The sequence below is a fragment of the Hypomesus transpacificus genome, chromosome 7 (genome assembly GCF_021917145.1).
Source record: "Hypomesus transpacificus isolate Combined female chromosome 7, fHypTra1, whole genome shotgun sequence".
In the NCBI taxonomy this organism is placed as follows: Eukaryota; Metazoa; Chordata; class Actinopteri; order Osmeriformes; family Osmeridae; genus Hypomesus; species Hypomesus transpacificus.
This window is the reverse complement of record NC_061066.1, coordinates 2,150,777-2,172,399: the sequence shown is the minus strand read 5'-3', so window position 1 is coordinate 2,172,399 and position 21,623 is coordinate 2,150,777. Positions and strand designations below refer to the sequence as shown.

General features: G+C 46.7%; 2 protein-coding genes across 2 annotated transcripts; both read right to left on the bottom strand.

Annotated features, from left to right (window-relative positions):
• Positions 1-29: 29 nt before the first annotated feature.
• csrp2 (cysteine and glycine-rich protein 2) lies at positions 30-5,916 on the bottom strand. Its single transcript, XM_047022782.1, has 6 exons — positions 5,773-5,916; positions 4,284-4,407; positions 3,026-3,194; positions 2,111-2,240; positions 1,508-1,601; positions 30-564 (listed from the first exon to the last, which is right to left on the bottom strand). The coding sequence occupies exons 2-6, from the start codon at positions 4,393-4,395 to the stop codon at positions 488-490; spliced, it is 582 nt and encodes a 193-aa protein (XP_046878738.1). The 5' UTR covers positions 4,396-4,407; positions 5,773-5,916; the 3' UTR covers positions 30-487.
• Positions 5,917-9,920: 4,004 nt separating this feature from the next.
• On the bottom strand, positions 9,921-21,376 carry e2f7 (E2F transcription factor 7). The gene is made up of 13 exons (XM_047022780.1): positions 20,556-21,376; positions 19,923-20,015; positions 19,425-19,742; positions 18,927-19,092; positions 18,303-18,548; positions 16,812-16,970; positions 16,530-16,667; positions 15,973-16,155; positions 15,791-15,875; positions 14,523-14,820; positions 13,078-13,267; positions 12,224-12,582; positions 9,921-11,440 (listed from the first exon to the last, which is right to left on the bottom strand). The coding sequence occupies exons 2-13, from the start codon at positions 20,013-20,015 to the stop codon at positions 11,294-11,296; spliced, it is 2,382 nt and encodes a 793-aa protein (XP_046878736.1). The 5' UTR covers positions 20,556-21,376; the 3' UTR covers positions 9,921-11,293.
• Positions 21,377-21,623: the final 247 nt, after the last annotated feature.

Sequence of the window (21,623 nt, the reverse complement as noted above, 5' to 3'; positions counted from 1 at the left end):
CTACACTGGTTCCGTCCGCTCCAGTCTGGTTTTGTACCCTGCTGTCCCGCCATATTGAAAGCACATGACCATCTCCAGTGCCTCTCCACCTCCTTCAGGACGTCACCGTAATTCCGCTTCAGATGTAAACATATTGGGCATGGATCAATTTTAATGGCTTTAATAAAAAAAATACAGTCAAATGTGAAAATAATCATTTGTGGCCTCTCGTGTTTGAAATTCGGTTGAATCATTTGGCTATGTTCATAATAATTTTTTTATTTTCTTCAGGTTGTCACTATATTGAGACATACTTAAGTACATTTGTAATATCTATTGTATAATTGGCAAAGATATCTGTGAAAAATGGCTCTGTAAATATTCTGTTTATTATTGGTGCCCACATCCCATGCAAGAAAAATCAAAGGCATGAATACTCAGATTTTCACATTAGACTGAATGGCACAAAGGCATGGCAGGCGTAGTTCCTGTTGAGAAGCAGTCATCATCATTGGGCATGGACCAAAGCCCCTGCCCCTTGGCCATACCCAAAACCTTTGGGTCCAAAGTTCTTGGCATAGCATGCTGGAGAAGCACAGAAAAACAAGTAGAAACAAACACAAAATGTTCAGCCGACAGTTCAATATGTCTGTTTAATCAGCATGCTTCTCTGTTTAAAGTCAGACCTTTGTCTGCAGGATAAAGTGTTTATCGTCTTGGAAGAGTAGTAAACAGCCTTGTTAGATGATTGGCCCCTTCGTGAGGTGAGCAAACTAAGAACTAACTACGAGCTCTGACTGGCATGCTGTGCTTGGTGAGGTGTTTGGATAAGTATATGTGCTGCCATGTTTTACTCATCAGACCAAGGTTCCATGATGAAACCGTTGTCTTGCGTATAAGGACAGACAGTACAACTTGTATCCACCAATGAATGCACAGCGGCGCAGGGGTAGTGTTGGCATATGTGGTGAAGGAATTTAAAGAATCCCCATTAATGTTCAAATCAAGTCCAACCTTTGGACATACAGATCCATCTACCCATCTTCAGCCTCATAATATGTCAGTAGCTTTAAATCTCTTGTTTTGCTGGAACATTCCAACACCATTATGTGGGTGATATCTTTTGTGTAGGCAGTTTTAGGGGCAACATTACGACATGGACAAAGTACATTCAAGTTGACAGGACGTTAACAAAAAAACAACCTAAAGGGACATGGGCAGAACAGGATGAGGCTTGTTGTTCAGGTTCACGCTCTTTGATTCTAAACAGGCTTGACCAGTCTGGTGTCATCCGACACCGATAAACACTCATTAGCCCCTCTATTGAAATAGTGCACTGGTGTGGTGTCAAATTGAGTTTTGAAGAGACGTATTACATAACAGCTGGTACATCCAGTACTGTCACTGTTAATATGTTCACGTAATGAGAATCTGTGTGTTAGGCTAAAACAATGGCATGTTTGTACGGTACTTCCCCCAGTGTTAGTGTCCAGGGTTAGGGGAGATGTTGGGAGTTCTGGAGTGTCACCTTTGCAGTAGATCTCGCCGTCTTTCTCTGTCTGAGTGGTGGACTCCAGGCTCTTCCCACACTTGGCACAGCGGAAACAGTTTTTGTGCCACGGCTGCAGAAGATAGGGATGGGAAAGAGATGACCGACTGACTGTACAATGGGAAAAAGAGTTTCTATACATTCATACTTATGTGAGAAAATTACACATGATGTTCTGGAGCCATAGAGCTGTGTATGCTGAATATACCTCGCAAGCCCATGTCTGCAGGAGAGGGACAGACTGTAGGCTGCTTTAGAGCCAAAGAACCTCTGCCTGTATTAGTGTGTGTGTGTGTGTGTGTTTTACTGCTTCTGCTTACAGTCCCAAAGTACATTTTATAGCCAGCTGCTTAAAAAGCATCACTCAAATCCAGACTTTATGAAAAACCTTTGGCGAGAATTATGGAATTTCTTTCATTAATATGAAAAGGGGAATCCGTCCAACTCTCCTCAGTACTGTATGATACAGCCCCCTGGCTTCAATTGTTGTGGGGTTACTGTTCTGGATCCTGCTGAACTTTAACCCCCAATCCTTGCTCTCTTCCTCTGTTCCAGCTGTCAGACGCTGGGACACTGACTCACCTTGCCTGCCCCTACGACCTTCTCCGCTGCATAAACAGAATCCCCACATCGCGCACACTTCTCTGAACCGCCAAACTTCTGGGCGAATCTCGAGGGGTTGGGGTTGGTGGTGGGTCTGTGGGTCTGAGTCCTGGATAAACAGGCACGACAACAATAGCAAACAAATGACACAGCTGTAGTAAGACCTTTTTGAAGCTCCACTCTGGACAGAGGCCCCAGCCCTCACCTCTCTCTCTCCCCACTTAGTTGACACAGAGGTGGGAAAGCTACAAACGCTGGGGCCCAGGGGTTGGAGCCCTGGAGCGGAGCCTAACCAAGAGGAATGGGGCCTGAATGGGTGTCTTTGTGTCCCGGGGGACAGCAGGGGAGAGATGAGGGTCAGCAGGGCTGCCCAGGAGCTATGGGTTACAGAATGGAGCCTTTCATAACAACAATCACCTGACACAAGGCTATGCACTCTGCGAATGGGTGAACAGCCTTGTGTGTGTGTAGTCTGGGAGTACTGATTATGTGTGTGTGTATGTGTGTGTACGGGCTAGTCGTCATGGGGATGAAGTTACTGGTCACTTTAGCTCTGAAACAACAGGAAGCTTGTCACTGTGTACAGTATGAGTACCTCATCAGGGTCCATTCCCAGGCCTCTTAGCCCTTCGTTGAGGGTGTGATGTAATATGATGGGTTTGATCCTTCAGTCTACTAAGTTTAGTCTATTAATCCATCAGACTTCAATTTAGGAGATGCAAAGTGAATCAAGAAGCCTGATTTTCAAACAACTGTCTGAAGTGGACTTGAATACATCCTCCGATATACCCCCGCTGTCATCCCAGAAACCCCCTAGACTACCACTCAGCCAGAGCACACAGTACAGACATCGTCTGCCTCTGCCTCAGCCCGAGACACAGTGACAAGACGTACTCCTCTGGTTTGATCCCCAGCCTCTCTCCTCGGTCCATGTTGAGTGTTCCGGCGCCCTGGCCGTAGCCGTAGCCTTTGGGCCCGTACTTCTTCCCGTAGCAGGACTTGCAGTAGATCTCCGTGTCGTGGATGGCCAGCGTGGTGCTGTCCAGTCCCTTCCTGCACACCACTGCGGGGAAGAAAAAAAAAACCCAAGAGGACAGCGATCAGTGAACCACAATGGCCTTGTCTCCTCGAGGAACAGACGCTGCATTGTGGGTTTGTGGACACTGCCGCCTCCCTGGCGTGGTCACTCACTCCTCAATTGTGAACTTAAGTCTCCAAATAGGATATGTTGCTCCTCATTCCGGGAAGAGTTGACACTCATTTGAGACCATGTAAGGAAACAGTGCCTGTTTGTCTAGAGTTCTGGGACATTTCTTTTCAGATTAATGTTGTTAAATCCAATCAGATACCAGGTGAAATGTTCAATTGTTGGGCTGACTCCAAAGCAAGTGACCTACAATGACTCACAGACTCATCTGCTCGCCATGATGAGACGTGCGTTCAAATCTACAGTATCTATAACCTAGCAAAAGTGATTAAACACACCTAGAAATGATTTGGTTCTCATGCGGAAAATAAAAAAGGGAACCAAAGGGAGACAGGGACAGAACCAGACACACACACTTCCTCCGCTCATTAGCTTTTCTCTGTCGTCCCGAACAAAGCAGCGTTTGTAGGGACCCCAGAAAAAGAACGCTGTTTTTGTATGAGCCTCATTGTTTGACCATTGGAAAGCAACTAAAACTAATTCAAAGCATGTGCATGGTGTGTGCTCCAGTCAAGGTCTTCAGATGAAAACATCTTTACTGACATTTTCATGAAGTTCAAGAGCAGGGCTTACACACAACTAACTCATGGCAGGCAGAACTGTGCACAGTGACCAGTGGAATAAGATAAGCAAAGACATCAGTGCAAGTATTCATGTGCTATGGTTGGCATGATGCCTATGATAAGTTTTATGATCGTGAATTGAACAGGGTTTGACCTATCAGTAGGTTTACAGCTGAGTATGACGTCTATTTTGACCTGACTCTCCCACGCGTCCATTTTGAGATGGGTACTCTCGTCATCTTATCCTTTTCGAAAGACTAGAACATTCTAGAACCTGCAGTGAAAGTTTTGGATATCCCGGCCCAGAAGATCTTTGAGGAAGACGTCTGTAGGAATGAACATGCCAATGAAATGAGCCCAACAAACACAAGGTTTTACTCACTGCATAGGAAGCAGCATTTGTGGAAGCTCTTGCCATCACACTGCACCTCCTCAGCGTGATACACCGTGCCCTGGCAAGCGCCACACTTGTTTCCACCTCCCCAGTTGGGCATGTTGTTGTTGTGCTGCAAAAAAAAATAAAAAATGTAACACATGAAACGTGAGTATTTAGTAAGTTAGGAAAAAAGATGGGTCTCCACTGGTGGTGGAAGTGGACGGGTCAGTCCTTCCTGTCTGTCTGAGTCAACGCAGCAGTGATGCACCTTCCTGAACCTATGAGATACAGTCCAAAACCAAACAATGCACACTGTGCAGCAGGAAGCACATACAGACCAAAACAAGCCATGGGGTTTAAATCGGACCACAACAATGGTGGACAGGAATGTAGGATGCACTTCACAGTGGTTTTACAATGTCATAGAACAATGTGTTGTTTTAAAGCCTATGGGATTTGAATTCCGATGGTTTCAAACAAAGCGTGAGCATAAATACTGATGTGGCCACACTGGAGACTAAACTTGAAGGCTGATCACATTAGTACGATCATCGGTTATGGAGTCTGTCATGTGTTTGCCGTTGACAGTCTACTTCAGAAATGTTCGAGGAGACACATAAAACGTTTAATTAAAAAGCAAGTCTCTCATCTGTATTCCAAGAAAAGCACAGACAAGACATGATGTCACCCGCGGAAGAAAAACGCGGTGTTTTTCATTTTCAATAGATAACTAAACCACGAGTTTAGAGCAAGTTATTAATCAACTGTGACGATGGAACCTAATAGCTAGTTATGACAGACTGTGGCAATGACGAGCCCCAACATGAGAGATGATCAGTGGTTAGCGCTCAGGGGCCTCATCGGTCTGCATTCCGAGAACTGTGCCCAGTTCCCTAACCCCATGTAGATGACTGACACACGACAATGTTTTACTACCAAGGTTAATGAAGTTCTAATTATTGGAGTTATGGTTAAGATCATGTTAAATATTATATGGGACTTGTAGGCTACAGCAAATGCTGAGCTGAAACGTTGTCCAAAGTGTTGTTGAATAGCTATGTAACAAGTTTTGCACCTGTTAAAATAAAAGCATTTTGATCAGCAGAACCAGGATAGGTTTTTCATTCTAATAAGGCTTGTGAAAGGTGTGACTACGTCACCAGTTTAGCTCAAGTAGCACAGGTGTGTCGTTTTCTCTCAAATCGGCTCTAGATTCACCATGCTGGTAAGCCCAAATTTGACTTTTGAGTTACAAAACGTTGAATTTTAATGTCATAGAGGAAAATTATCTTGCCACTGCATTTCCTTCGATGGTGTGAATTGAAATGACATAAGATTACAATGATACATGTAGAGTAGAGACTACAATGAACATTAATCTAGGCTATCCATGTCCCTTAGAGTTAGACTAAATGTGTTCTAACTTTAGTGGGCTACATCTAACAGTTTCGTGCAAAAATATTTTGCTCAAGTAAACACAAATCTGAAACTATACCTTTACAAATCCGTCTGAGTATCACCGCAATGAATTCCTTGTACGCGCCACACTGGTTGTTCAAATTGTGATATCCGTATGTTCACTTGAGTCCTCCGTATACTTACTCACTCAGCAATAGCCGGACTCCGTATAGCAAGTCATATTTGAGCTGCTTCGGTAGGAGGGAGTGTTTTTTGTCAGAGGTGGAGTTCTGTAATTACAAGGGCCTTCTTTTTTACGTTACTGTGTTGTTTGTAATCAGTGTCTTTTGAAATGTCAACCATTCTACAACACCCTATCCTACTATTAACAGAATCGTGGTTCTACGCGGACCATACAGGTGTCCATAATTTACCTTCTTTAACTCTTTCATTTCTTGACTTTCAAAAGTTCAATACTTGATGAAATTAGTGTGTTAACAATATTTAAACTGGGCTGTTTGAACAGTTGGCTTATGCCATCTCTCTATAGGTTTTATAAGTCCCATGCCTAATCCACATTGAGATTTCAAAACACACTCTTAAGGTCCAATTTCAAACCTGCGTTGCCTTTCTGATCTTCCCGTTCAGTTACATGTGAGATGAGCATTGTCCAACCCTGATTAAAAACAGACTGACACATGCACTGGCCAGAGGAAAACTCTAGATGAGGATGTGACAGATCCTTAGATAGTATCTTAAATAGTAGGCTTAACTTTACACATTCCTGGGCATCACTTTGAAATGTAAACCATACTTTTGCAGATGCCCCCAACCCCCTTCCTCTAAACAGAGAACTTAAACTGTCTGTGTAATAAGGCCGCAATAACCTTTCTGCCTCATCTTTACTTGTTAGTCGAATGGAAGTGACTGATATACTCAAAACCCTTCAATACTCATTCAACTCAATTCTAAAGTAAGCAGAGTATGTCTGGGTTTCAGGTCTTTAGTGAATTCTCTGCGTCAGGTCTGTGAATGGGTCATAATTCATTTATTTAAACATCAAATGTAATGCCTCTAATAACTTTAGTCAGGGACGGGACATTCATCACGTAGTTTTGCTCAGTGATGATGAATGTCTTACACACACGCACACAGTTCTCTGATCTCTCCCCATATGTTAGGCAAATCATAGCAGGAGGTGTGCAGCATAATACATTTGGACTATCTGTGAGTCGCTTTGGATACAGACATCTGCTAAATGAATTGAATGTACATTTATTTTGTTAGTGAGTGAAAGCTTCCCCGTAGTCAGCCTCCCTCTGCTCTAGATGATGCGTGAGTCTGGGTTCAGCAATGAGGGAAAAGGCATGGCCTGCATTGTCAAATAAAGGACAATTTACACAGTGTCATGTTCTGAGAGGTCAGACCTGGGACAGAGGAGGAAGTTAAGGAGACTGTTAGCGTGTTTAGTCATATACAGTTGAAATATTGACCTCTTTGTCTGGCTCATGGTGTCACACCACACCGTGTTAGAGAGGACAGTGAGGATTGTGTAGAAGTGAAGCGTGCCTCGTACACAAAACGGGGCTGTTTCTCTGGTCCTAGATGTGAGGATGGAAACAGTTGGACAAGTGAGTTTTCTCAGCTGGAAGGCAAAAGGCAGAGACTTTGGACTGTGAGAGGATGGAACAAAATGCTGGCTAGTAAGGATGCGTGTCAACAGGTTTCAGTGCGCTGTCTGGATACTGTTATGGAGATTAGATTTGAAGAGCTGCCTGTCAAGGTTTGCTCAGTCAAATTGCAACCGTGTGGTTGTTTGATAAATGGATTACACATTTCATATACTGTATCTGACAAAATGTAAAATATCATTAGAGAAAAGCATAGTTGACTTTAAAGGACTTCTCTCTCTCTCTTTATTTCCTCTCTCTCACTTTTTCTTTCCAGAACTCCAAACTGAGCCAAACATCAAGGTCAGCATTTGCAACATGATACAGTTACAGATACACCCCCAAACAGGGAGATATCCGCACACACGGTTGTCATGGCAAAGCACAAGCCAGAACTTGGCTGGTGGTGACCCACAGTGTAACGCATGGCAACACACAGGGAGTGTAGCGACGTGGTTGAGCTGGACTCTTTAATGGAGGGTGGAACCCAGATAAATAGTTTTGAGGGGGTGGTGGCTTGATAGATGGCAGATTAAAGACTTCAGTCTAAACAGAAAGCTGTGATTGTGTTCCATTTAGTATACTGCATGCTACAGCTAATTTATAACTTGTGTTTACTTTAGACACATTTTATTTCTATAGATAGCTTATGAACTTGGAATGATTTTGACTTCTCGCAGCATGGTAACTGCCGATGTGTGTTCTGTTTGGAAATGCTCCCATTTTTCATGAATTAGAGGATATATCACACAGCTCACACGCGTTTCTTAGCATTGTGCAAGGCTATAAACAGTGTTTTACTGGATAGATGGGTTCAAGAGGGTCTGGAGTTAAAATGTCATAGTAATTGATTTTATAGTCAATCAGTCAGTGCGTAAGAACTGTTCATTGGTCTCACTTCTAACATACTGGACCTGCACAGTCAAATCTGGCTTCCAGCTCAGGGTCTCTCAGCTGACCTACTTATCTATGTCTGTATTTAGATAGTATGTGAGCAGGCCTTGGGCTGTGACACAGAACACAAACATGAAGCATTTTCATAAGATAATGTCTGCACATTTAAGATCACCAGAGAGATGAAGTTACATTGGCACAAACCAAGACTCCCCTCTTGACGGTTGGCGTTCCTGTGGCCCACAGCCAGGAGGTTGGAGATAGAATTCTCACAGTAAGAAATGAGGAGGAGGAAAAAACATAAGGAACATGGATGAAAAACAGATGGGTCAGGTAACATGGCCTCTTCTCTCTTGTATGGTCAAAAAGCCCTGAAACTGTAAACCCGAGATTGAAACCCCAAAACCACACGATCCACACTATAGTGAACATTCAACTGAAATGCTGTATATTCATCACAACTATGTTGTTGTTTATGCGGCTCCTAAAAATGTTTCCTCTCCACAACTCATCGAAAGATCCTCCAGTCCTCCAAGAAAACAATGTCATAGTTGGCTTATGTTGTTGAACACTTCCTTGCAATACTAAATCAAGTCTTGGCTCCGTCTCCCTTGTCTTGTTTGGATTTAGTCCTGATAGTTGCATGTTTCCCTCAGAAAATAGATCCCGACATGTGTATTTCAGCTCCAAAGTATTTGCTTCATGTAACAAGTTTCAGTTCAATCACCTGGGTCAAATCCCTGAGGTCTAGCCATGAATGATTTTGTTTTCAAGAAATGTAGCCTTCTAGGAAAACAAACCTCTCACCGTGTCTCAGCCTCCGTAATCACTCTGGGATCTACGCACAACAATGAAACCTACTCCCCTCATAATCCAAGGGATTGTTTTTCCATCTTAGAAGTTTACTGTCAGGGATAACTTAAGTCATCTAACAAAATCTGCCCCACATTTATCCTGACCTAAACACATTTATTCTGGTGGTTGTTTTTTACAAAACCGAGAACTTCATTAATAGCCTTGGGCCTTCAGGAAACAGCCGTAGGCAATGTTCACTGTAAAGATTTACAGCGCACGTATATGACTAATGTCTGTATTTGAAGTGTGTCCCAACAGTAAATATACATCATATTGGTATTCATAAAGTATGCAGAGGTCCATTGAGTGCTGTTTCTCATTGACTGGGACCTGGAAGCTGGAAGCCATACATTAGATTTCTGGAGAACGGAACTGCAGTGTTTGAATTTGAGAAACTGTTAAAAAGTCATCCATTGTTGTGATTATGCCAATGCTGGAGGGCAGGGACATATTTTAATGAACAGGCTGTCTTTGGCTGTAATGAGCCTCAGATTGATGGTCCAACCATGTCAATTTGGCCATCTGCAGTTTACGATGTCATTAACGCAAATGACCAAACAACATTGTATTGGCAGCAACTCATGCCCGGTTTATTACATAGGATATAAAAAGACCTGGTAGACAGAGGCTCTGACAAGAAGTGCTTATGTAGCCTGCCTCCTCTACTGTCATTTGATCTGCTTGGATTGTGAGCAAGAAGTGTTCTGATGTCCAATTCCAGAATAACATCCTGCCCTCTAGTGGTCAAAACAATGTCAGTGCACGTGGCATTCATCTTCAGGATGATAAATACATTTGCGAACACACTCCAACAAAATAAAAAGCATTTAGATTTTTCTTTTTTTATTACAAAAGTTTCAAATGCATACAGAACATGTTTTTTGGCCCCATAACATCCCCAGTACTGCAGCTAGTTAGCCCAGTTAATTACAGTTCAAGTATTGTAATATAAGAAAAGTTTTTTTTTTGTTGAGAAGCATACATTTAACTATTGTAACTAGCATTGTAATTATTATTTAAAAAGACAGAAAGCAGCATTAAATTAACATCCTGCATTTCAATGGAAGTAATGATTATGACAAATACTTGAATACAATATACAAAAGTAATGGTAAAAAAAGCTTGTACATGAACTACACATCAACGTTTCAGGTGGATGATCTGCAGCAGTTTATGTAGCTCAACTCTCCTCAATGTGCACATATTGTTTCATGCATTTACAGTACTGATAGTTCCCTTAGCCAGTCACAGCGAATGGGACACACAAGTCCTTCAAGTATGGAGGAGCTTCGTAAAGTCATTTTTCACATTTTCACTCTGCCCTTGTTTTCATGAGCTCATGAACACCGGTCAGAGAAAGGCATGTCAACATTTGGTCTTTGTCACATTCAACGACTTTCAAACCTGCATATTGCTCTTAAAGTGAACCTGTTTATTAGCCCTCATCGCTAACAGCCAGCCAGCGCTACTGTACAAGAGCACAGGGGGAGTTTGGTCATTTCATTCAGGTTTAATAACGACTAAATCATAACCATCTATGAAATGTGACGAGAGGGACATTCATCTCCCCATGACCTATAACCAACTGTTACGTTTACTCACAGATACATTTTGGATTCCCAAAGGGGGTCAGATAAAGAGCTTTTGAATTGCTCTGGAATCAGATGTACATTCTTTAAATACTTAGTGCTAAAAAATAAGTCACTTCGTAATGAGTCGCATTACAGCCGTGATACATATATATTAACTAATTTATAAATAACGCTGGGATATCACACGTTTCGTGGAATTAGGTAGCTCAATTATGTGTATGGGGGTGTGGGAGGTAAGGCTGAAACTCAAACAAAATCAAGTTCAACTCAGAGAAGCCTCCCACCACAGGAGGGCGCCATGACACAGTCTCTCTGAGTCCTCAGACAGCATTCATACAGTCTAATAGTTAGGCACTTTAAACAGGTACCGTACACACCAGCATTCACATACCAGAACTAACAAAGCACCAGTGGTTTTCGAAACCCAAACAAAAGTATTAGAGGTGTTTCTTCCTCGTTGGTGCATACTCCAGTTCCCATGGCTCTCTTAGCAGCACTGTTAGAAGGAGGCATGCTCAGTTAGGACCTCACCATGGGGTCATGGTTCCAAATGACCCTGAAGCTCACAGGCAGGTGGCTCCTCCCTTTGCAGACACCTCCCAGGGCTCTAATTGGCCGGTTGGTGACCGATGTCCAGCCTCCTCTGAGCGGATGCTCTTCGGCGGCCACCGGGGGCCATGACTACATTTCCCAGAGTTCCCGGCGTCTGGAAGAAGGATCCTCTGGCGACAGCCTCCTTGGGAGTCTGAGGGCTCTGGAGGGGGAGAGGGGAGAGGTTTAACCGCAGAGCTAGAGCAGCACATCTGCTCTATATTCTCCCCTACAACAATAATCACCACTGACAGCCAGGTATCAGTTAGACAGTATTTAACCACCCCCCCCCCCGCCATCCCACAATCCCCTGTCCCAAATACCAGGCTTACGAAATACCACACATTCTCCAGCGCAGGATCAGTTTCATCTACACAAGGACTAAACTTTGGACGCAAAAACCAGAAGTCCCTTCTGAGAAGACGCAGACTGTGTGTAGACCTGGGCTTAGGGGTCTAGACCAACTGGGCCCACGTGAGGAAGAGAGAAGACTGATCTGTGCCTCACCACGATACACACCCAGCCATGAATCGGCCCTCCCTCCTCCCGCCCCAGGTCGAGGGAGAGGTATTCTCCGAGGCGTGGCGACGTCATACGAGCTAAGTTGGGATGACACACCAGGGCTGGTAATTGCCTTTTAATGATCTCAAGATAAATGAAGCCCTACAGAGGAGGGAAATAGCTACGTTTTCATTTCTGGGTTGTTAATGGGAGCGGGGGGAAAGGCGTGAGAACACAATCGCTGAGCCGGCATGAGGATATGCTGCTGGGATGATGAACGCTCTTGGCTGTCATCAGTTTTACTTGTGGCATTTTGAGGCTGTCCAAAACCCAAAAGATGATCCATCACAATGCTGGCTTTAATCAGTACAGCCCATTTACCGACCGAATCCTAATTGGACGAGTAGCGTGTTGGTGTGAATATGCATGCGCGTGTGTATCTCACCAGTGGTTCGGTCAGGGGCGTGCTAACAGCCTTCCTGGTCTCCAGGGGAGAGTGAGGATGTCCTGCTGCCGGCCCGTACCCCCTCCTCTGCTCTGGGCTGGCAGGAGAGGGCGCCGAGCCTCCACACTCTGGAGCTCCCGGCACAGCGTAGTGCCCAGCACCCACCATGAAGTGGGCAGGGGAGACCATGGCCGGCACACTGAAGCTGGCGTGGCCGTCAGGGCCCTGGAGGCTGCCGGCCATGACGGGGTACTGTGGCAGGGTGGAGGGCACCAGCAGGTAGGCCATGGTGGGCACACTGCCAGGGGGCAGGGCCAGGCTGCTTGGGGGCTGGCCAGAGGACAACAGGAAGTTGAGACCTGGAGGATGACACAGCAGTAGGATTAACCAGACAGCTGTACAACATGTCCAGTTAGGCTCACACTTCTATCATCCAGATTATAAATGGCCGTCCTAGTATACAATACTATGATCCATACCATACTATTATATACTACTGTACTATGAACCTTTGAGGGTTAACAGCTACTCTGGTAGTCTACATAGAGTTGTGCATTCTGTAATATTGTATACTAGTATTGATGATAGGAGTGTATTCTAGTGTGGTCTATACTATACTAAACTATACTATAGGTTACCACACTAGTCAGTGTACTAAGCAAGAGTCCTGCCAGGTAGACTGAACATTTGTATATTTCTTGCATCCACAGCGATGTGCAGTGTTTGAACGTGCGGTGTCCTGATCCAAGTCTCTCCCCCTGGGTCGATCTAGCAGGACGTACCTGCAGAGTGGGGGACGTACGTACCTGCAGAGTGGGGGACGTACGTACCTGCAGAGTGGGGGACGTACGTACCTGCAGAGTGGGGGACGTAGAGGTAGTGTGAAGGCTGACCCAGCTGGCTGGGGCTGTGTTGGCCCACCTCCCCGTCTGTGGGTGCCCAGGAGGAGGACGTGTCTCTGGGCTCAGCGGCCTGTCTGGGTGGGGGTCTGGAGCTGCTCAGAGGTGAGTCTCCAGCCTCCTGGCTCCACCTCCCCTCTCTCCTCTGTGAAACAGGGTTCAAAACACAGGGTAGCCCGCCGTTAGGAAAGACAGCATGGAAAGAAGAAGGCGGCATGGATGGAGGGAGTTAAATCAGATCAACACTCTTCCAACCCGCCCATTCCAGCCTTGCTCTCCCAGAGCACTGAGGCTCTGGTGTGGAATTGCCTTGCAGCAATCTGATCCAAAGTCAGTTCTAAACACAGCCTTCTCAGTTCAAGGTCTAATCCTCCCATCTTGGTTTCAACCCTAACTCCACACTTTATTTGACAGTATTCTGAACTTTATAACCAACTTGACCTTCAAAAGTACTCCATCTCATTTTCAATAAATGTTAGAGAGGGATGGTTTTGGCTTTTGGAATTAAACATATCCTATACATCATTAAAATTAATATTGCCATCTAGTTTAATTACAACTGAAATGTCTTCTACGCACTTCATAATTTAATTTAATGGTCTGCTTTCGGGAACCATTAACAGGATTTACCCAAACGTCGAGACCAAATTAAACTGAAGGATAGATGGCTCCCGTGGTAAGTTCTATCATAACACTGCCCTTTGGTACAAAAACAACATTTCCTATAAATCAATAAATCTCGGTTTCATAATCTGATCCATCCCATCACTCCAGTCTTGCGGAGCAGCAACTGAACATATTTATCACGAAACATAAATGGATCCGTCGCCCGAGTTACGACTTTCACCTTCACATGTACTGAACTGCTAAAAATCATGGATGAAAATTAAACACACACACACACACAGACACACACACAGACACACAGAACTCCTCAGAAGTTGTAGCCCAAGTTCCTTCACAGGATCAAAGGACAAACTTAACGTTGATCCGCTTCCCCTCAATCTAATTTGGAGCGGCTGTTTGCTGGTGCAAAGTCAGCTGTGTCCCTGGCAGAGGACACAGTGTGTCTCCAGCATGCGTGAGTCACTGCTGCTGACTAACAACCACGCTGAGAAGCATCGCTCTGAAGGAGCTCGTGACCCACGCCGCACACAATGCCCCGGTCACCGTGGCAACCAAGCCTCAGGGCCGGGAGCGGCGACAGACGCCGGGCAGCGTCGCTCCGCCACGTCCCCTTGACAGCTCGTGTTGTGGTCCGGTCCCCATGGCTACTCCACACAGCTGACGGCACCTGGCCTGGCTCACACGCTGACACACAGACAGCTGAAGAGGGCTGAGCGCCTGGGCCCCTTTATGCAGACTCACCTCCTCACCGTCCTCAGCCCGGCTGGACTCACCTTGTCTTTCTTGGCCGACCTCTCCCCCTCCCCCCTCGGCCTCTTCCCCAGGAGGCTCTCCGGTGACCTCTGACCCCCGGGGATGCTGGGCTCCTGCGGGGCGGGGCCCCCGTACAGCATGACCACAGAGGGCTGGGAGAGGCTGGTCAGGTAGGCCAGGCGGTGGTGCGGAGGGAGGGAGGCGGCGGGGGGCAGCGGGCCGAAGGGGCCCTCCGGGTGGAGGGATACGGCTAGGGGGGCCAGGGGGGGTGAGTGGAGCAGCGGGCTGGGGGTCCTCAGTCCTGGGGTGGTCTGGGGGCTGAGGGAGAGGGGACAGAGAGACATCAGAGATCTTACTCTCTATCTCTCTCTCGCAAGGAGAGGATGTTCACATCATTTTCTGTCTACAGTGTATGTTCATCAAGACCAGACTTGCGTCATAAAATATTCCCTCCCTGCAATTTGGAAGCGGCCTCCCTCCCTCCCTCTCTCCGCTCCCCCTACCCTCTCTCTCTCCCTCCTTCCACCCCCCTCCCCTCTTCTCAACCCCCTCAGCACATTTGGCCTTGAGACTCCTGTGGCTTGGCCACCAGAGTGGCCCGCTACTGCAGACACTGCAGAACCCAGCCGTCTATAGTAGCAACACCATAAACCATCAGCCTTGGAAAATCCTCTCCTCAGCTCACACAGAACGCCTCGCCTAAAGCCTGGCACCGGAGCCAACACACACAACTCTGAAGACAAAATGTAAAGTTAGATGCTAATAAATGAGCCTCTCTGGGTTCAATGACTGTGGAAGTTGGTCAAGTGATTTTCAATTTGTGTGGGTTTCAGAGAGCCTCAGGGAGCCTATTAAAAGCCTTGTCTGGAGCCTGGGGGGCTGGACCTCTGTACGCATCACTTCCTGCTTCTAATGTCCGGCTGTGTTGACTCAAAGACGAGCATGATTAAAACTCGAGATCCTATAGAATATCAGGCTCATTTTATGGAACAGGTTGGCTATGGCTTTTAGTTTCTAATGTTTCTGAAATATATGGAAACATCCCTGACTACCAATGCTGTACCCTCGAAGTATGCTTGCAGTTCCTAGAAATACACACGACTATCAGTATTTGTACCGCTCTTATCAGTATTTTGTATGTATTTTTGATAACGCCGCCTCTGTAAAAGATCCATTTCCTCCCAGGCACCAACAATGTGCTCAACAAAGAATCCTCTATTGTCCTCTACTTCATTGTGTCCAGACGGGACTTCTGACAGTCAGTGTGTGTGCGCGAGAGCTCACTCACTCTGTGGTGTTTCCAAACTGCAGGCGGCACACGGCGCCGCTGCTCGCCGTCTTTCTGGAATAATCCACAGGCTGGGACAGGAGGCCTGGCGGGGGGTCGGAGGGTGACACACGGGTGAGGACAGACAGTCTGACACACTGAACCTTACTGAGCTGGGAGTGAGCAGACAGCGTGTGGTCTACCTGTCGTCTCCCTGCGCGGGCTGCTGGGGGCCGAGTTGACGCGGCGCCGGGCGGACGAGGAGGCGGACGCCACGTTGAAGGAGGCGTGGCGCGTCATCCTGGGCTGCCGGCCGCCCTGCGGCGCCGCCGGCCGTGTGTCTGCGTGGTGAGACGGGGAAACGCCCGCCACGGGCTCACAGTCACCTGAGGGGGAGGGGTCAGAGGTCAGAGCCGGTAAACACGGGAGGGGAAATGTTGTCATGCTCCGCTCTGCATACACAGCTTAGTGGACCAACACAATAGAGCTGATGCCTGCAGTGTACAGTAGGGAGAGGTAGATACAGCTGAGTGGTTAGAGCATTTGACGGCACATCGAGAGGTCCCAAGCGGGGGACTTTTATCGCTTTGGATAAAAGTGTCAGCTCAACAACGAATTGCCTTGTTGTGTCATGCAAAGGAATTTGAACCCGGGGCCTCTTGGCCTGCGATTCAAATGCTCTGACCACTGAGCTGTAGCCTTCCCTGCCATACAGCCAGCTGATGGTGGTCTGGGCTAGGGGGACGGGCCATCATCTCACCATCACTGCTCTTGAAGTGGGTGGGTCCGATCCACTTGAAGGCCGGTTTCCTCCCTCTCTCCTCCCTCACGTGCACCTTCTTTATCAGGTCCAGGCTGGTGAGCACGTTGGCAATGTCGTACAAGCGCCGCACCTTGGCTGAGGGACACACACTTCAACAGTCACACATCTTCAAGTCGCAAGGTTATTGTCACATGAATGTTAGTTATTCGCAATGAAACACTGAATTTTCTTGGGTTCCACCAACAGTGCAAACACAGTCCACTGAGAGCATTGTCTTACTCTTGTACTTGCTGTGGCTGGCTGTGTCCTGGCTCTCCTCAATCAGGATCTTGGCCGCCACGTCCAGGGTGACCGTCTGGGTGCTGGACACCAGGAAGAGCATGACGAACTTCTGACTCATGATGCGAAGGGATTTGTCCTTCCTCTTGCTGGCGGTAGCTACACACACACACAGACACAACTCATGTTACAATTCCATTTAAAGTTGTTTTAATCTCAGTCGTATATATAACGTGCAACTGAAACTTTAGGCCTGCTATTTGGTTTTCGCTTTTTTTCTCCATGTTTTTCAAGAGTAGGCTCTACCCCCAGTCCTTGTGTTCGGGGTTGTTTCAGGACATACAGGTGCGGTTGATCAAACAGGCTCTCCTACAGAGGCCAGATCTCAGCCTGATTGTGAATCCTCTCCCAGAGTCAGGGTGCAGAGGGACGGTTAGCCCCGGGAGCTGGGAAACCACCCATGGCTCTGACAGGAAGGGAGGGGGCAGACCTAGCTAGCGCTTAGCTGGGGCTAACCCAGTAAGACCCTGTGTCACAGGGATAGGTAGAGCTCAGAGGTTAGAGTATCAGACTGCAGATACAGGGCCGCAGATCCGTCAAATCCCCCTCGCAGTACAAGGCTTTGGATGAAAGGCTCTGCTAAATGAATACATGACTATTACAGCAACTATTAAAGGGAAGAGTAGCTCTGGACTCAAGCTAACTACTGGCAAACTGCTACCTCAGGCCCAGCCACGGTCTATAAAGGCTTCCTAATGTAATCACCTCCCCAGAAGAGGCTCTTGGCTCTCTCTGGTGTGAGGCTGACCCATTCTCCCCTGACAGAAACAAAAACGATAGTCAATTACACTTAACCGCGCCGTTCATCGACGCGGGGCACGGCGCAGGGGAGTCTAGTTTTAGCCGTCATCGTTTTAATGACTCCACGCAGCGAGGCCGGCAGGAGCTAATGGCCCGGGCCATTAGAACCCAGTGTTCATTCAACAACTTGTAGCCAAGGAACGCTTTCCGTCAGCCTTAAAGCCCAAGTAAATGAGAGCATTCCTTGTAGCCATAGCGATGACAGAAAACGGACCTCTCTCTCCCTCCTGGTCGTTTTTTCCATTACTGAGGTTATTTGCGCTGAGGTGTGGCTATCGACATTGGGCCCCTGGTCAACGGACGGATCAATAACAAGTCTCCTAACTTAGTGAAAGGGAGATGGGGGTGGGGGGCTTGGGGACTAATGTACATATTAACTAACTATCTGCAAACAAACATTGATGTTCAACCGTTAATAACGACACTGGAGCTAAGTGATGTATTAGCCGGGAATGCAGATGGTCACCCAAAGTGCATTTGGCTTTTACTTACACTTACACACGTCAACAAGAGTGAGATCAACATAAATCCCATCCCCAAAGACTTCGAGGCGCGACGTACGCACACATTCTCATCGACCAAGCAAAGCCTCTTCCAGTCACATCCCCTTCCTCCTGCCTCCCCTCTCACCATAGCCACAGTCGCTGTTGCCCCCGTTCTCGGTGGACAGTGTGGTGGCGCTGGTCTCCCTGCCCTCCCTGGGGTGTTCCATGTGGAGGTGGTATCTCTGCTTGCGGCCCAGCGCCTGCAGCTCTGCCAGGGTGGAGGCCAGGCGCTGGCGGCCGTTCCACACGTACCAGTTCTTGGCCATGCGGCCCACGATCAGCAGCGACTCCAACACGTTCACGATGTCGTAGATGCGCCTGCGCTCCACGCCTGTTGAAACAAGGGACAGGCCGGGGCGACGCTGGATGAGGTCACATTCACCTTCAGTTGATGCTGCCCCTGGGCGGGGGGAATATTCGAACCGGCAACCTCTTAATATTCAGGCAACCGCTCTACTACTGAGCTATATCCATCCCCAGAGAATATTATATCAAGAAAAGATAGCAGCCATAAGAACCATCTCTACAAATTCAGATACCAATAAAACCTAACACAGCTCATTACCTATTATAGCACCTACACTAGACATTTGTCATTTATACTGTTGTCCCCCCCCCCCCCTCTGCAGTTCCTCCAGTTAAAGAAGTGACGGTGGGGAAAGTGAGAGTCACGGAGCCAGGAGACACTGCCCCTGCCCTGCCCTCTTACCCAAGCTGGTGGCCACCTCGTCCAGGGAGATGTTGATTTCCTGGGAGGACGCCGGGTAGTCGGGGTAGAGGGCCAGGAACTTCTGGCACAGCAGCCCCAGGCTCTTCTGCTTGCGGCTGGGCTTCCTCTCTCCGTCCTCCTCCACCTCATCCTCCACCACATCAAACTGAGCACACGGGGTCGAGCCCGGACAAGCGTGGTGAGACAACGACACAACACAACTACTGAACGAGAGGACTTCACAACGCTCATCCCACTGCATGTCATAGATTTGAGGTATTATTCGATTTCAGAACCAGGGGCACGAGTTTGTCTAACCCGTAATATAGTATATTTCATATAACCATCCATAGTATATGGCATGCAAGGATAGATAAGCATTCATAACATCTGTTTTGTAGCTATACATAAGACCAGCTGTCTCCAAAACCATACTAAGCTCTCCCTCAAGGGGTGAACTCTGTCAGTATTAGGGTCCAGTGATGAGTCTGTAGCTACCTGACATGGCTCCTCAGCTTCCCCCTCCATCTCCTCCACCTGGGGCTCGGCCATCTTGTCCCTCTCATTCTCTATGGGCCTGAATAGCGTCTTCTTCATCTCCCGGTCCCGGATGTCCGGGCTAGCGGCGCTGATTAGCATCTTGAGGTTAGCCGTGGGTGTCCAGGGCTCCGGGGCAGGGTGGGCCCGGTCAGGGTGCTTTATGGGCGTGATGTGGACCAGGTCTGGGATAGGAGCCCTCCTGCCGTAAAGCAACATGGCTGCCGCAGGCTCACTCTTCAGCGGAGTGCTTCGTCTCCTCTCCACACGGATGTTCTCCTAAGGATGGATAGGAATCACATTTCCAAATTATTTAGGGGTAAATGTGCATTGGGGTAGGACTTACAAACGTGGTATTAACTCTAGAAAGGGTTAATTAACTTTATAGACAGTTTGTACTTATTATCAGACTATGTCAGTGTATTCTGTTTCTAATTTATGAATATACAATGTATTTACCTTGTGCTCATGTTCACCTCCTGTTCCATCCAGGTCGACTTTAATATGCTTTGGACTTAAGAGGTCTTTCAAACTTAGACATTCAACTTCCATCTGCAAAAAAAGTCAGAAGGTATAACTATCGCATGAATACTGCACTCTCTATTATCATACAAGCATGATATAATGTAATTACATTTTGTTTAATAACTAGCTAGATCATTTACAAAGTCATAAGGTCAGTCAGTGGACTGACGATTTTGGCGCAAATAACTTTTGCCCACATAGCAAGTTGGTTAGCGTGCTAGCCACTTTACACACAGGCCAGCTAATCAGGCAATACTGTGTCTCTGTGATATTGCAAGTTGTCTACACTTCGGAAAAAAAGCTGTGATTAGCCACAAACCTGGAGGTATCTTTACTTTAAACATCTTAACGTGTCATATAGCTAGCGCTGTATGAGGATGCAATTTCTACCTATGTTCATGTCTGGTCAAATTCAAAGCCTTTGAAAACTGTATAGGGCCAGCAGCAACTCAGTTTACCTGCTGTCTTGAAATTATGTTACCAGCTAATTTGTTACTCATTAATGGCTATTGCAGATCTACAGCTCAAAAACCTAAGAACATTTTAATATGTGATTACAGTACTCACCCTCACTGATGTACAGTTCGATGTTAATCCCCAAATGTATTTCCAACCTTAGAGCCTCTATTGTCGTTTCGTGCAGTTATTTCGTTAAATCAACATAGCTAGCCAACTAGCTAATTTCCCTCTCTAAATTAAGCGGGCAGTGCTTAAATATCCCTCTGTAACAGATACTCCAATCCTGCCGCTAGTGCTAGAATTGCATACTGATCAGGAACACTGGGACTGCATGCAAGATCACCCGCTAAAGCTTGTTTTCTGGCGCTCTCGGGGACCACTCTGACTCCAGCCAATCAGCATCTACGCATTTTGCTGCGTTATTATTTCATCCAATGGTCACGAGGAAACAGACACGCCCACAGAGTCGTGTTGGCGGGGCTCTCGGCGCGGTCGGTCTCCTGCCTGCCTCTGTTTAAGAGCTGGGTAAAAGCTGTCAACTGTCCGGGAAATGTTAGAACGCCGTAATGAGCACCTTAGAAAGCCACCTCAACAATGTCGCTAATCACATAGGCTTTGTTGGCGTTGTGAGCAGGAGTCAAGACCCTCTGTGGGTCCATCTAATTAGCTTATGTGGCTGTAACAGATGGAGCAAGAGGAGTGGCGCTTATACTACCTGTTACACCCCGCGAAAACTTGAAATGCAAGGCGAATCCCGCCCTAGACTTTCACCCTGGTCTCGGAGAGCTGGCCACTACCGAATAACAATGCCGCCAAATATTGAACAGATAAACATGCAAACAGTTTCGAATGACCTTATATCAATAGTGTTGAAAATAACAGATGGCAGGACAACAGTGGCAGTCCTTGTTAAAACCAATATACAATAACAGGTTACTCCAAACCAGTCCCAAAGTCAGTAAATTACACTCCATTCCATAAAGTATGATATAATAGTATGACCTCTCATATCTGAACTGCTGTTCTCCATATTTGCTGATTGATTATTTCCATTAAAATCAGAAACAGATTAACACACACAAGGATTTGGGTTCCAGTCATTGGTATCTCAAGCAATACAGACAATATATAGACAATGAACATATTAATGACAAACAATAGACAATATACAGATTA

What these genes read in the sequence shown, in the direction of transcription:
- csrp2 (XM_047022782.1), bottom strand. Translation starts at nt 4,395, where the DNA reads ATGCCCAACTGGGGAGGTGGAAACAAGTGTGGCGCTTGCCAGGGCACG. An exon ending in CTGGGGATCAAACCAGAGGA is followed by an intron (nt 2,241 to 3,025) that starts GTACGTCTTGTC and finishes CTGTTTATCCAG; the next exon opens with GACTCAGACCCACAGACCCA. An exon ending in CGGCGAGATCTACTGCAAAG is followed by an intron (nt 565 to 1,507) that starts GTGACACTCCAG and finishes GTGCTTCTCCAG; the next exon opens with CATGCTATGCCAAGAACTTT.
- e2f7 (XM_047022780.1), bottom strand. Translation starts at nt 20,015, where the DNA reads ATGGAAGTTGAATGTCTAAGTTTGAAAGACCTCTTAAGTCCAAAGCAT. An exon ending in AAGCTGAGGAGCCATGTCAG is followed by an intron (nt 19,093 to 19,424) that starts GTAGCTACAGAC and finishes CCGTGTGCTCAG; the next exon opens with TTTGATGTGGTGGAGGATGA. An exon ending in CTACGTCCCCCACTCTGCAG is followed by an intron (nt 12,583 to 13,077) that starts GTACGTACGTCC and finishes GTCATCCTCCAG; the next exon opens with GTCTCAACTTCCTGTTGTCC.